The sequence below is a fragment of the Podarcis muralis genome, chromosome 17, assembly GCF_964188315.1.
Source record: "Podarcis muralis chromosome 17, rPodMur119.hap1.1, whole genome shotgun sequence".
Taxonomy (NCBI): domain Eukaryota; kingdom Metazoa; phylum Chordata; class Lepidosauria; order Squamata; family Lacertidae; genus Podarcis; species Podarcis muralis.
The window spans coordinates 21974395-21989033 of NC_135671.1; the positions used below are offsets into that span (position 1 = coordinate 21974395).

Genomic DNA, 14639 nt, shown 5'->3' on the forward strand with positions numbered 1-14639 from the left:
CGTTTTGCTCATAAATTAATGGCTGTGGAAACACTTTTAACAGTAAAAGCCTGTATTTACTCATATGGTGTCCCAAGTTTCCCTTATTACCCTGAAGGTGCTCCCACCATATCCCAAGTCACTGTGATTTGAGATATACATGCATACCCTGCTTGTTCTATGGATAGATACAACCTGTTCTCACACTACTGTTTAGTTTTTTATATCATGCAGTTTATATCATGCCTATTATTGAGGTCACTGAACAGTTCCTGGTTGAGACAGGTCCAACATTAAAAATTCATCCTTTAATCACCAGTGTACTTCAGTGCTATGTTGAACTGCATGCGGATTTATTTGGCATACAGTGGGAGGGGATAAGGCTCATGAAACTTACCAGTCTGTAGAGGCCCATCTATCTACTGCCTGCAATCCCATCTTTATGTTCTGCAACATCTCTCCATCAACCTCTGAAGATTGCATTAGGCTAAAAACTTGACTGATTATTGAAGATTCCCGGAGAATAAGGCCTATAATAACGCACCAGTCCAGACATCCTGCTTCCATAAAAATATGAAGCAAATACCTACAGAAGAGCAAAAAGTTGAAGCAAACAGGGTAAGGCAAAACAAACTTTTTAACACCACTGCAAGACTGCTGTCCCCTCTAACCCCAACCTGCTAAGATTGGCTTCAAGGAGACATAGCAAATACTCCTCACCCCTTCACTATAAATTCCAACCTAACTTACCGCAGCTGAACCTGTGATTTATGTGGCCCTTTACTGGCCAGCTCCAAGGAGATATGTTCCAGCTCAGATTGTGTTAAACTCAGTGTTGAGAAGTTCTCATCCACCATTGTCCAGTCTCCGTCCACGATAGAGCTTGTTTCCGTCAGGTCTGTTGCTGAACCAATGCTACATTCATCACCTGTTGAAACACTTTCATTTTAATGCGGAACTTAGAAAATCAGTACAGTACTGATCATGTCTGTTATAGCAAACCCAACAGAATGGCAACCTTGAGATCTGTGGTTTCCAAACTGTTAAAGGGAAGCCTTGGGCTTTCCCTTCAATAAGATCAGGAATTAAGACAACTTCTCTGAAATAAAGCTTGCCAACCACGGCTGATTTCCACCCGTAATACTGAATAGGTTTTAAAAGTGTGCTCAGACTTCATACAGACTGTTAGTGAGGCCTATTTAATACCCCAAGTGAAATGAGTGAACATTCTACAATATGCCCTGGAATTCTCCACGGCACACTATGACAGTCATGCTCTAAGCATTTCTAAGCCATTATTACCAGCACTGTTTTTGCTTAATCCATTTCCTTCTGTTCTTTAAGAATTCCAGAGAAAGACTAGAAAGCAGAAGGGAGCTGCGAGATGTCCAAAGTATTCCCTGCTCCCCTTTCCCTCAAGAAAATGTGGAACTTAAATGCATTCTCAAAGGAAGCCGACAGCGGGGATGAAGGGCTCACATACCTTTATTTAACAAAGGGGAGAGAAATGCCTCCTGCATGTGAGGACCATGGGACGATGCTGCATCCATCTCTCTTTGGGAGGAACTAATGGCACCGAGCCAGCTGTGACTTCGTGGCACGTTTGGAATGCCACTGTCCACTTCCATGTTCAGAAAGCTGTCAGCAGACTGGGATTTTAAGAGTTGTTCACCTATTACTGGAAAAGAAAACACATTAATAAACGATGGCTCCCGATAGCCAATGAACACGTGTCAAGATTTCATTCTGAGAGCCAGTGTGGTGTAGTGGTTAAGAGAGGTAGTATCGTAATCTGGTGAACCGGGTTTGATTCCCTACTCCTCCACCTGCAGCTGCTGGGTGACCTTGGGCTAGTCACACTTCTCTGAAGTCTCTCAGCCTCATTCACCTCACAGAGTGTTTGTTGTGGGGGAGGAAGGGAAAGGAGAATGTTAGCCAATTTGAGACTCCTTAGGGTAGTGATAAAGTGGGATATCAAATCCAAATTCTTCTTCTTCTTCTTCATTCATACAATAGGACTTTGAATCTAAGCCAGGTTGTGTGTGTGTGTGTGTGTGTGTGTGTGTGTGTGTGTGTGTACACCAAAACAATTAAAATTGCCTATTGTAATTATTTAAGTGCAATGTAATTTGTATGGAAACTGATCTCTGAAACTCTCTGAATAGTGAGATCAACTTTTGATTTAACACAAATACAACCAACTTGGGAATATGAAGGAATAAAGAAGCTCTAGGCAATTGCACTTCTGTTCCTTCCAGATGTCAGTCAGGCCTAGAAGCTGCTTTTACTTCCTAGTTGTGGAAACAAAAAAACACCTTGAGGATACAGTACCTGTCCTGTACTTTCCATTCTTGAGAGGAGAATTTATGGAACAAACTGGAATAATTGGAAACGGCCAGAGAAAGTCGTTGTGCAGTTTCTTCAAAGCTGTTACAAAATCCTCTACACGGGCAGCTCTGGTGCGCTCCTTACACAACCAGCCTATCAGCTCAAAGCCCAGCTGGGCAGCAAAGCAACCAAGGTCCTTAAGCCTGATTTCTTCCAGGAGGCGCCGGGCGTGTCGCCATAACATCATATCAATGTACATATTCTCAGCACAGTCGCTGTCTTTACTCCACCTATGGAGAGAATATCAGGACACATGACTAAAACCCAGTTAATTTGAGACTAGTTTCCACAGTACATCTTTGATGATCTATGCCATGTCTTCCAAGGACCATGTTGGACTACTATTCTCATTGTGAGAATAGGATACTAGGAGGCCCATGACCTTGATCCAGCATGGTCTTCTTAGGTTCTCAAGAGACTAGAAGAGACTTTGTACATTCCGTTCTACCATCACGAGGATTATAGCCTTTGGTATCACATTACCTTTTGCCAGATGGACCAGAGGGCATGCTCAAGGTTTTCTGCAAGTTAAACTTGCCAGGAGGAAGGCTTTCTCCGGATTGGGACAAACTAATGCTGCGATTTCTGAAGAATTCAAAGCCACCACTTGAAGTAGGTTCCTACATGGAAGAAAGCACAAAGAAAAATATTATACAACAGCAGGGTGGGGCAGGCAGCATGGCCTGAGAGCTAAGAGAAGACACATCATTTTTTAAAAAAAACCAGAATTTACAATATTTATTATCTCTTGATCAACAACTATGTAAGGCATATAGTTATTACTTCCTTATTTCATTTTAATGTAACTTGTCAATTTTGACATAATATGGTTTGTTCTCTTATACAGCTGTAAAGGCAAAAGGGGCTAAAGGACCCTTGGACGGTTAAGTCCAGTCAAAGGCGACTATGGGGTTGCGGTGCTCATCTCGCTTTCAGGCCGAGGAAGCCGGCGTTCGTCCACAGACAGCTTTCCAATTCATGTGTCCAGTATGACTAAACCGCTACTGGCACAGCGGGACACCGTGACGGAAGCCAGAGCGCAAGGAAACGCTGTTTACCTTCCTGTCACAGTGTTACCTATTTATCTACTTGCACTGGCGTGCTTTCGAACTGCTAGGTTGGCAGGAGCTGGGTCAGAGCAATGGGAGCTCACCATGTTGCAGGGATTTGAACTGCCGACCTTATGATCAGCAAGCCCAAGAGGCTCAGTGGTTTAGACCACAGCGCCACCTGCGTCCCTGTACAGCTGTAGATTGAACAGATGATACCCTTCAGTGTCACATGGAGCACATTCCTTCTGCTATTAAGTATATATTAAATTACTCTTTGATAATTACCCAGTAACATATATGAGAGATCTATTGTGTTCATCTAACAAACCTGAGTTGTTGGTGTAGGAGGAGGTGTCTCTGACTCCCCAGAGCCAATGGCTTTCAGAAATCTGATCATGTGACGACAGAGATCCCACTTTCCCTGCTCCAAGGCGGTATTGAATAGCAAAGTTGCATGCTGCCTACTAACTGCTGGAACTTCCATGTTCTAGAGGCAACACAAAACACTTTTAGATGGGAGCCACTGATGTGAGAGCTTGTATATTATTTCTCTTACAAGGTTCAATAAATAATTCAAGAAATGAAAAAATGAGGATTGTGGATGGAAATGCACTTTGGACCATATGTCCTCCATTCACTGTGGAAATCTAATTTTACAAGGACAGGAAGAAACACCATGGACAGAATAATTGCCATACACAGGAAGAATAAGGACATAGCTTGAGTGCCTCACTTGTAGTTTTATAAATCATTTAATGTGTCAACACAAATAGAAGTTACTAATACTGCAGTTGTTGTATAAGGGATTATTATTGTGATCCGAATGTAATTGCAATTAATAAGATTTTGGAATGCAGAAATAAAGAAATCATCAAACCATCAATTCTAGCAAGCGAGGGGCCCCTCTAAATTATATAATTCAGTATCTGAATGATTGGTATTAGTAATGGTATTATAAATTGGCAGTTATAATGAGGCTATTATTGGATTGTAATTGAAAACTAATAAAAATTATTATCAGGGAATCTAAATCACCATTTAAAGCACCATTTAAACACTCCCAGGCCTGTCACAAAAGAGTCAGTAGGATGGCCTGGAGGCAACTACTATAAAGATCAATGCCTCCATATGAGAACTTCCATAGTTGAAGAATGCATGGGAGCCATTAATCATGTTTGTTCCCCTAAAAAAAATACCACTCGTGTCACAATCCTCCCCCTCCCACCTCAGAAAGCTTTGTTTCAGTTGTTTCTGAATTCAACTCTAGTCATACTCGTGAGTAGACCCTCTGAAATGGGCATGACTTACTTCCATTCACTGCAATGGGTCTATAGTCTGAATAGAACGTAGATGGATATAACGCATACAACAAGTAAAATGGCCCATCGCTTTTGTGCAGCATGCTCGCAGCACCTCCCTTTGGAATAAAACGAATGAATGCAGTTACCTGTAGAATAATAAGGTAAGAAGCAGCTGTGTCTAAGTCCTGGGCCATCAAACACTCTTCAAACAAGTCTTTCGGGTTCCCGACAGCAGCAAAGAGATAATTCCACAGGGCATATTCTGTCTTCCTAGCACAATGAACAACTGTCTGCAGGAAGAGGGGGAACTCTGTGATGAATTTAGCCACAGTGGGAAGCAGAGGGTCGGGAATGGGATCCCGTGAGGTAGCTTCTTCTTCCAGCACTTCGTGCAGCATCAGTTCGAGCACGTGAGGAAAGTACGGTAACGTGGCGCAGGAGTGAGCCAAAAGCAAGGCTTGTTCGCCCAGGTTCCTCACCAAAAGCTGGCGTAAAATGTGATGGAGGTAGATCTGAGATGTTCTCTCGACAATACAGAAAGGGAAGAGAACCTCTAAATGTTCTGCGGCGCTGCTGTGAGTGTATAAACAGTCATAGAGCACAGTGTCATTCACAGCACCAAGAACCAAGGCATCTTCAAACAGGACGGCCAATGGGTATATGTTAATATGGAAAGGCAACATGATCCGTCTTGAAAGAAAGGAATGCGGTTTGCGGTGGTCCCTGGGAAACAAAGGAAGCCATACTTTCATACCTGAGCCACCGCAGCTGAGCCACAGAGCCTCCAGTAAGTGTCGTTTCTGTTTGTTAGAACGGCATGTAGTCCAAACATTTTCAACAGACTGGGCAAGAACAACTGGAGCACAAAATGGCAGCTAAAAACAAAAGCACAATTCCTTTAAAAACTACTTTCTTTTACCTTTTCATACAAGTTTATTCTAAACGTCTGGTGTGAGCCATTCCTTTCCCAGTCTCATTTTCTATCCTGTAGTGAATATGTGTAAATATTAGATTACTAGTTCACCCAGATCTCTCCTTAACTAAACAGTTTTTACATTTCTCTTGTTACCCCTTAATAGTATTATTTTATTTTATTTAATTCTCCCACCTCCTAGAAAAGCCAGCAGAAGCCGCGGAGCCCCCTTAAAGAGCGCGCTGCTTTTCCCTGCTTTTGTGGGAGGTGGGGGAATCCCCCCATCTCCTGCAAAAGCCCACAGGAGGGTTGGAGAGTAGCGGGAAGGCGTGTGACGCCTTCCCGCTGCCCCCCATCCTCTGGGGCTGGCGATGGGGGAAGTGCTGCTTTCCCCACCGCCAGCCTCAAAGAGCAGACTCTCCTGGCTTCAGCGGAAGCAACGCAAAGCCTCCGGAGTGCAGGCTTCGGAGGCTTCGCGTTGCTATCGCTGAAGCCAAGGAGCCTGCATTCGCCCCATAAGACGCACACACATTTCCCCTTCATTTTTGGAGGGGTGAAGTGCGTCTTATAGGGCGAAAAATATGGTACATTAATCAGAGTCAGTCTCCCTAAGTAGCTGTGGTAGGCAGGCATGTGCTATTTAAAAACAAAAAATGAAACAGTTTACAGTGAGAATCTGTGCACAAAGCAATTTTTTAAGATAGTTTGGAAATCAAGTACATACAAAAGTTGGAGCTATCCATTCAGAGAGAGTCTTAGATGGTTTAACTACACGGTTCATGCTGTGCTATAAACCCCTGCTACACATTCACAATGCATATTCTTTATACTGTTTTAGAAAAAGATATTCTCATAGGTTAACTCACAAGTTTCCTTTGGTTGGGATTACTCTCCTTCTCTCTTATCTGTGGACCAGATCGATCCCTCTGCACCATAATTAACTGTCCTGCTAAGTTTAACATGATGCTCTCTGCTTCACAGGCCTTAAAAAAGATAAAGCTCTATTACTTCCTTCACCTCTACAGAATCTATCCCCTTTATCCTGAAATGTGAATGGGTTAACACCACAGTAATAATAAAAGCATCTTAATGTAGACTTGTTTATTCATCCTCATCCAGTCCACCACTGATCACAGACATGAAGGACCTCACTGGCTCACCTGGATTAGGTGAAAAGTGAAAACAGAGCTGGGTGTCTTCAGCCCCTGGGTGACACCCATTCCTGTTAGTCCCTCTGACAATCTCTCCCGGTGGTTTGGGGACCTTTTTGGCCCAGTGGGCCAGGTCCTTATTTCTTTCCACCCCATGGGGCAACTCTGACATTACACCATCAAGTGATAAGACAAGTGGGTTGTTCTGCCCACCTGTCAAAGTCCATTGCGCAGTGCCCCCCAGTGCCCCAAAGCCAGCTGGAGAAGTGCAGTGCAAGGGGTTTTGCCATCGCCATGCTCTGCATATTTCAGTCTAATTGAAGGGGCCAAATGTTAGCTCCCCAAATCGGAAGAAACAGTCCCCTCCCCTTTTCAGGTGCCTACTGGCCACTTCCTAACTTGCCTTTGATTCTGTGGGGAACATGACTTCACAGCCAAATTCCCGTAGAAGCAGCTTTGCTAGCCCAGCGCTTGGCATTTGGGAGGTGATGAACACACGCTGTGCCTCCCAAACAGTTCAACGTTTTAAAGATTAAAAGCAGCCATTCAAATTGGGCCCAGTTAAACTGGTACAGAAGCAGTGTAATAGGCTCTGATCATCCAGCCCTAACAAGCAAGATTCCAAGTTATCTCCAAAAGCAGCTGTGCTTATGTCTCATGGATGTCACTAAGGTAAAGGTAAAGGTACCCCTGCCTGTACAGGCCAGTCGTGTCCGACTCTAGGGTTGCGCGCTCATCTCGCTCAAGAGGCCGGGAGCCAGCGCTGTCCGGAGCCACTTCCAGGTCACGTGGCCAGCGTGACTAAGCGGCATCTGGCGAGCCAGCACCAGCGCTGCACGCGGAAACGCCGTTTACCTTCCCGCTATAAAGCGGTACCTATTTATCTACTTGCACTTAGGGGTGCTTTCGAACTGCTAGGTGGGCAGGAGCTGGGACCGAACGATGGGAGCTCACCCCGCCGTGGGGATTCGAACCGCCGACCTTGCGATCCCCCTCCATCCAGGTAAGAGGGATTATTACAGTTCAAGTGCATGTTCCAGCTACGCAAAGGTACTTCCGTAGGACACAGAGTAGGGTCAATGAGGGGTGCAGCCTGGGGATAGGTATGTGTGATTTGGGGGATGTCACTAGTACCTGCCTTTTGCTTATGCAGGGTCACAACTAGTGTATCAACCTGAGCTGGTAACACACCCCTGGCTGCCATCACCACTCATGCTTCCACAAGCAGAGCTGAGTACAGAAGAACTCCCAAACTGTTAACACAGCCTTCAGGGAGGGCTGAGTCTGATTCTACCCAGAAATGGTTCCACCCAGATCAAGGCTTTTTCCTACCTACAGCACTTAAATACCCCTTGGCAGATTTAGTGAGCGGTAGGCTTTAGAATCATAGAATCACAGGTGCTGAAACTTTGCTTAAAGGTCATGAAATCACATGCTGCTGTAGTAAAGAAAATTCAAGCATCTCTCTGGACAGTTTGTTTAGTTTCAAACGATGTCTTAAGCATTGTACCAAGAGTTGTCTCACTGATGAAACAGCCCTCAACCTGTTGCAGTTTACACAGCAGGGTTAGTGTATATTTTTCCCCTGCAGTCCTCAAAAACTGTACCTGTACATACCTGCTGTGGCATTTTCAAGCTGATGCCGGTCTCTGTTCTCACGGATGTTAAAGTAACAGACACAACAAGGAAAGGGTGAGGGATATATCGTGACATAGAAACCTCCTGAAGAACCTGAATACTGGTAGTAGGATTGGGACTGAAAGGCAAAGGCAAAAATGGTGACAACACTCCTAGCCGTACAGAATCATAATTTCTGCCATCTGCTGAACTTAAAGATCAGGATAGGGAACCGAGAGCCACCTTCCACCAGGGGCAACCTTCCAAGAGCCACATTCCTTGTGGTGGGTGGACCTTGAAGCAACAGTGGGTGAGGCCTGAGACTACCTTTGCATAGTCAGAGACATCCCACCTGTGCAAAAGTCTGAGGTTTATGCGTTCGCTCCCCCTCCATCCAGGTCAGAGGGATTATTACAGTTCAAGGGCATGTTCCAACTAGGCAAAGGCACTTCCGTAGGAAACAGAGCAGGGTTAATGAGGGGTGCAGCCTGGGGATAGGTGTGTGTGATTTGGGGGAAAGAGTCCTGAAAGCCACATTTGGCCTCCAGGCCTGAGGTTCCCTATCACTGTTGTAGAGATCCTCCAATATCTTAATTCATCTGTTTGTTAATCTAGAGATAACGAAAAAGGCTCCTATAATTAACAATGCTATAAATATTTTAGGTAGCTGTTCCCTATGGGCAGGATTCAACTAAGCAGTTGAATGCATGGAATGAGATCTACTGGACTTCTCCCCTGCTAACACCCCCTAAATCTGCTCTGGAGGTTTCAGGGAAAACCCAGGACAGATTTCGGGAAAGGAGATGGGGAGAAACCCCATTGTGTGAGCAGGCCTTGAATTCCACCCCGGGTCTTATTCAAGCAGCAAATAAAATTGAGGGGTGTCTTATTTACTACATTTATGCCCCACCTTTCTTTCAAGGAGTTTAAGGCTGCACACGCGGCTTTTCGTTTTATTCTCACAACAAACCTGTGTGGCAGTTTAGGCTGAGAGAGAGAGAGACTGGCTCAAGGTCACCCCAATGAGCCTCGTGGCTTAGTTATCACTTTCACCACAACTCCACAATAGGCTATAAACTTAGCAACTACCCAAAATTTTAGCTTGGCATGTGAATTTTCTTGGTGCTAATGCTAAGGGGAAATGAGACGTCACGTTTAAAGTCTGCTTCCTTGGGATCTGGTCCTCGAGGGTGAATGGGGCATGACGACAGAAATGGACACAAATATTCTTTGTCTCAGTGCTAACTACAGTATACAACTGAGCTTGTAAAAAGCTGCCTGCTTTTCAAGATGTTCCAGGAGGGGTTACTAAATTTTAACCCGCCCACCCCTCTCCTTCTCTTACACACAAACACAAACTAAAAGCAACAATGGGAAAAAAGGTTATAAATAATTGTTTTCATAATATACTTACCCATTAGGTTTTCTTTTAATACTATAAAGGCAAATAGAACAGTCTGCTCTAAACAAAATTACAATGTCCCGAAAGACACTGAGTAATAATGTTTCTGCCTGCACTTTGGTGATATGGGCAAACGCATTGTCCAGATTGGCTGTTCGCAAATACACCCTTAGCTGAAATATAGAAAAAAAGCATCCCACTATTATGAATTGTATGATAATGTGTCTAAGCAGAAAATGAATTTACGAATACTCAAGACCCACCCGCAAGAGAAATTTGTTAAGCAGTCTGCTCTTGATCTACAGGTTCATCAACAGAATCCACAGCCTCGTTATTATGAATTGGTATTTCAGGGTGTGTGTGACTGCAAATGTCCCCCTAAGCACCCATTACTTATCCCCCACCTCCATTCTTCTACTATTAGTGGTGGGGCAGGCCAGGTAAGGGGCACATGGCACAGGTAACTCAGAGTACAAACTTTCAGTACAAACTTAAGAACCATGAAGTTAAAAGGAAAAGTTTCCTTAGAAAAGTACAAAATAATACGATTTTCAGGAATTAAGTTTTCAGAGCCTAAGTGAATTCTACTGGCAGATGTAATGAAACCATCCTTCCCTGACTGACAGTACCATTAAGCACAACAACTAGCAAATTGTCAATTAAAAAACCCCATGCCTTACCTCTTCTTGGCGGTCACTTAAGTTATAACATGCAATAACAACAAAATCATTCCACCAGGCTAAGCCACCAGTCACAGTCATGTTTTGTTCCTTAAAGTTAAAAAAAAGCAAGCATTAAACAACATTTCTTAAAAACTTTCATTCCCACAGTTTATCCATAAACGTTAAATGCATTTGTAAACTTGTGTTTGCAATAGGAACATAATTTGTAAACTATGAAGCAATAAAAATCAGGTTCACAAAGGCTCAGCTAAACACTTTATGGTTCCATACTGTTGTTCAGTGTGGACATGGCTCACATAAAAAAGAGAAGTAGCAACACGTATAGAAAAAATGCCTTGTGTTTAATCAGACTTTTTGCCCAATTGGCCTAGTATTGTTTGCTCCGACAGGCAGAAGTCCTCCAGGGTCTCTTTCACATCAACTGCTATAAGATCCTTCTGACTGCAGATGCCGCAGGTTGGACCTGAGGCCGTTAGCATACAGAGTATGAACTCTGCCAATGACCAGGCAGCATTCCACTCCATCCACAGTATGTGGAATGGGTGATGCTGCTGCCTGGTTAAGAGTCAAACCAGGTGTGTTCATCTGGCTTGAAAGTCGTGGTGGGGAATTAACAGAACGCAGAAAAACAGAGAGCGAAGACCTCCCCCTCCTTATGTGATTGCATCCTGCTGCTCTGAGCAGTTTTATTCCCGCCAGCTCATTTCTGGTATCAAAACTGAGCTTAAAGCAGAAGAATATTGCAAGCAAGGGGGTGGGTGGGAGGGAAGAGTTTGACTTCTGCTTTTCTTATGCACTCCACTTAGTATACAAAGTTAAACCTCTATATCCCTGCTTTATTGACAAAAGAGACAAGACTGGTTTTGGTAAATGTGCACATTTGCTTTGGCCCCCAGTGGAGAGGTGATCACCCTGTGCCTTCCTTAGTCATCTCTGCACCTCTCTTCCAAACTGAACTCTGTCAGTTTGTCTGCTGATTTAAGGTTACAGCAAGAGCAAGTTGCGAGGCATCTTGGCCCTATCAACTGCCCGCATCTTCTTTTTGCATCACATATTATCAGCGAGAAGTCTAAAACTGCGCAATCTATTCTGTCAGCGAGAACGCTGACAGCTCCCCTCTTTGCTAGATAAAAACACCACCAGTATTGCAACAGGTAACTGTTCTGTGCTTCTGCAAACAGCTCTGCTGTTTGGATCCTTTAGGAATCACTATAGGAAAGCTCTGTTTTTTGGTAGGCATACCCTCTTTCCCTCGAAACATAAATTTTATTTTATTTATTGCATTTATATCCCACCTTCTTCTGCAAGGAGCTCAAGACTCTTTCCCTCCTCGCTTTACTCCCCACAACAACCCTGTTCAAAATTATGCAGAATGCCTCACATTTCACAAAATCTAATTATTCAAAATTATTTGAATTTAGGAAAGCATTTTTCTAACAGTCGCATTTCTTCATTCCTTCACATATTTTTTTTTTATAAAAACCACTACTCACCTGTGTAATGTTTCCAAACAGTTTCCATTTTTTGGAAAGCAAAGAGTAATGTGCAAAACCAAACTTGCCAACTACAGCTACATTCTGCCCCATCTTATCAATAGCTGAAAACTGTTCACAGGAAGGAAGGAAAGAAATAAAACTTTGTTAGAGCTTAATAGGAACAATGAGACACTGGTTCACTACTTGCTTTCTCTACCCCCACCTCTGTAATGACAGCTAATGTAAATTTCCTCATGCTATATCATTCCTTTAAATTTAATCTTTGCATTTATATATAATCCAAAGTTGCAAAATAAATATTTTAAAACAACTCACCCTTATAGGCCAATTGATCTCTAAGTAAGTATTGTGTATCTTAAAAAGAGAAGGAGGAAAAAGAATTAACAATCATAATAAAAAATTGCTACCATTTAGAATGCTTTTCTTTCAGCTATTTTCAGTTTTCACCTTGTAAAATCCTACATGGCTCAAATGCAAAACTTATTTGCAATTTGCTTTGGAAACAATGGCCACATGGAGGTACCATTCAAGAGCAAGGCAAGACAATTTATATGTACAAGATTAGCAGTTTATTTTTCTTCCAGTGCCATAAAATCATTTTTAATTAGGAAGGTACTGTGCAAGTAAGACTTATCATTATCAGGATTCTTTGTTCTTAAAGAACAATAGATACCACTGGATAGGACATTGGATTTTGATATACAAGACTCAGGCTCAAATTCCAAACACAGCTAAGCGGCTCATGTTTTCATCTTGGAAAGTCATTAGTTTTCACCTGATCCTCTCCTATTGCATTGCAACAAGCATATAATAAATAAATAAATGACAAGACGAAGAAAACAGTAACAATGCCAACAAGGCACCTTACCTGTACAACATGCCAATGTCTATGCCCTAATAAAGTGCTTAAACCCTGAGAATCTAAGCTCCCATCTGAAAAATGGCCTCTTTCTCTGACAGCTTTATGTTCAGAGTGTGTTGCAGAATTTCTAGGATTCTGAGCTTGTATTGCATCGCCACAGTTCAAGTACAAGCGATCTTCTCCCTGAAGGAGGACCTGCTCCTGGTTGCTCTATGAATACAGGAATAAATGCTTCAAGTCAGCAAACAATGAACAGTAAGAGAGATCAATAAAATTCCAATTAAAATGGATTAAGTTACTAAAGAAAATTGTTTTAAAATAGAATCACTTTCATTTTTGAAAGGCTTTAGTTGGAGAGTGACTCTTGCATAGTAGTGTTACTAGGGGAAACAAGGAAAACTTTTGTTCTGTAATCAAAACAAGAATAAACCTGGCCAAAAATGCACGAAAAGTTACTTAGAAGTATAATACATTAACAAGAAGATTTAGGCATACTTACTATGCAAGGGTTAACTGTGAGTGCACTCTTGATGAACTGAAACTGTAAGATACCAAAATGCTGGGATTCATTTTTGCCCTCTCTCTCCATCCCAGAGCTATTTGCATCAATCACCCATAGATGATAGCCTTCTGCTCCCCAACTCTGAAATAAATAAATAAAAACAATCAATTATTTAAAACTGCTGGGGAAAAAATACTGGAGGGGAAAACATTTTGTAGCAATTTCCATGCAATAATCCATGGGTCTATTTTAAGGCTGTCCAAAAATATGAGTTTGTTGCCTTCCTCCTCCTTCTTCACAATCCCTTTCTTCTGCTGTTCCTTATGCTTTCCCATTTGTTACTGTCTGGTCTCCTCCCGACCCCTCCAATGGCCTAGAGGTGACACATACAAGCTTTCATCATGCCAGCAGAAATGGCAGATGAGACCACTGTACAAAAGTTAGCTCGCCAACCATATTATATAGCACTTGCCTTGCCCATCATGATCACACACTACAACAGGCATAGGCAAACTCCGGCCCTCCAGATGTTTGGGACTACAATTTCCATCATCCCTGACCACTGGTCCTGTTGGTTAGGGATGATGGGAATTGTAGTCTCAAAAATCTGGAGGGCCGGAGTTTGCCTATGCCTGCACTAGAAACTATATGACATTTGCTGCTACTTTTGCTAGAGGAAATGCAAGGTTGTGCCAAGTGAGACAACAGCTGAAAGATGAACCCAGACAGAAATAATTTTGGGGAAGCCTCAATGGACTTGAATGCAATTCCTTGATTAAACTGGGTGGCAAAAATAATCCTGAAAACTGCTAAACTGAAACAGAAAGGGAAAGTGCTAGTCGAATACAATGGGTTAAATCTAGGTAGGTTTATATGGGATGTGCTTAAAATGAAAGTTGACCATGCCACATGCATGTGACACAGAAAGATGCTCAAACAGTGCTTACCATAGAGCTGATCTTCAGAGGGTCTTTTTTGGTACCATCAGACCGATTACTTAAAATGAAAACAAAACAGATTCAAACGAGGCTTTTTAAAGTGTTTATATGCATGTTACATGCATGTTACATGCATGTTAACAAGAAGGGATTTTTTTCTGTACCCAGATATATTAAACTGAAGGAAAGGCCCTGTCTTTGAGAAAGTACATACCTCCTATTCTATTTTCAGAATATCAAAATTTCCCTCTTCCAATTCTAGTGATCCTTAGCAAATGGCAAACGTTTCCTCTGATCCACCAGATATTTAAACAATATAACTACAACATGCCAAATTCAACTTTCTAGTCATTGC

At 42.6% G+C, this 14639-nt stretch overlaps 1 protein-coding gene across 3 annotated transcripts in view; it reads right to left on the reverse strand.

Moving 5' to 3' along the window:
* Positions 1–14639, reverse strand: part of RIC1 (RIC1 partner of RAB6A GEF complex) — a 42585-nt gene that overhangs the window by 2099 nt on the left and 25847 nt on the right. For all 3 annotated transcript variants that reach the window (XM_028713043.2, XM_028713042.2, XM_028713041.2), the window contains exons 10-25: positions 14294–14342; positions 13344–13487; positions 12851–13054; positions 12298–12336; positions 11980–12090; positions 10484–10573; positions 9816–9976; positions 8402–8540; positions 6500–6616; positions 4867–5595; positions 3748–3906; positions 2851–2987; positions 2311–2597; positions 1463–1657; positions 730–907; positions 377–565 (exon numbers count right to left, since the gene is read on the reverse strand). In XM_028713043.2, the coding sequence (XP_028568876.1) occupies positions 377–565; positions 730–907; positions 1463–1657; positions 2311–2597; positions 2851–2987; positions 3748–3906; positions 4867–5595; positions 6500–6616; positions 8402–8540; positions 9816–9976; positions 10484–10573; positions 11980–12090; positions 12298–12336; positions 12851–13054; positions 13344–13487; positions 14294–14342 (2928 nt within the window). The remainder of the gene's footprint in view (positions 1–376; positions 566–729; positions 908–1462; positions 1658–2310; positions 2598–2850; positions 2988–3747; positions 3907–4866; positions 5596–6499; positions 6617–8401; positions 8541–9815; positions 9977–10483; positions 10574–11979; positions 12091–12297; positions 12337–12850; positions 13055–13343; positions 13488–14293; positions 14343–14639) is intronic.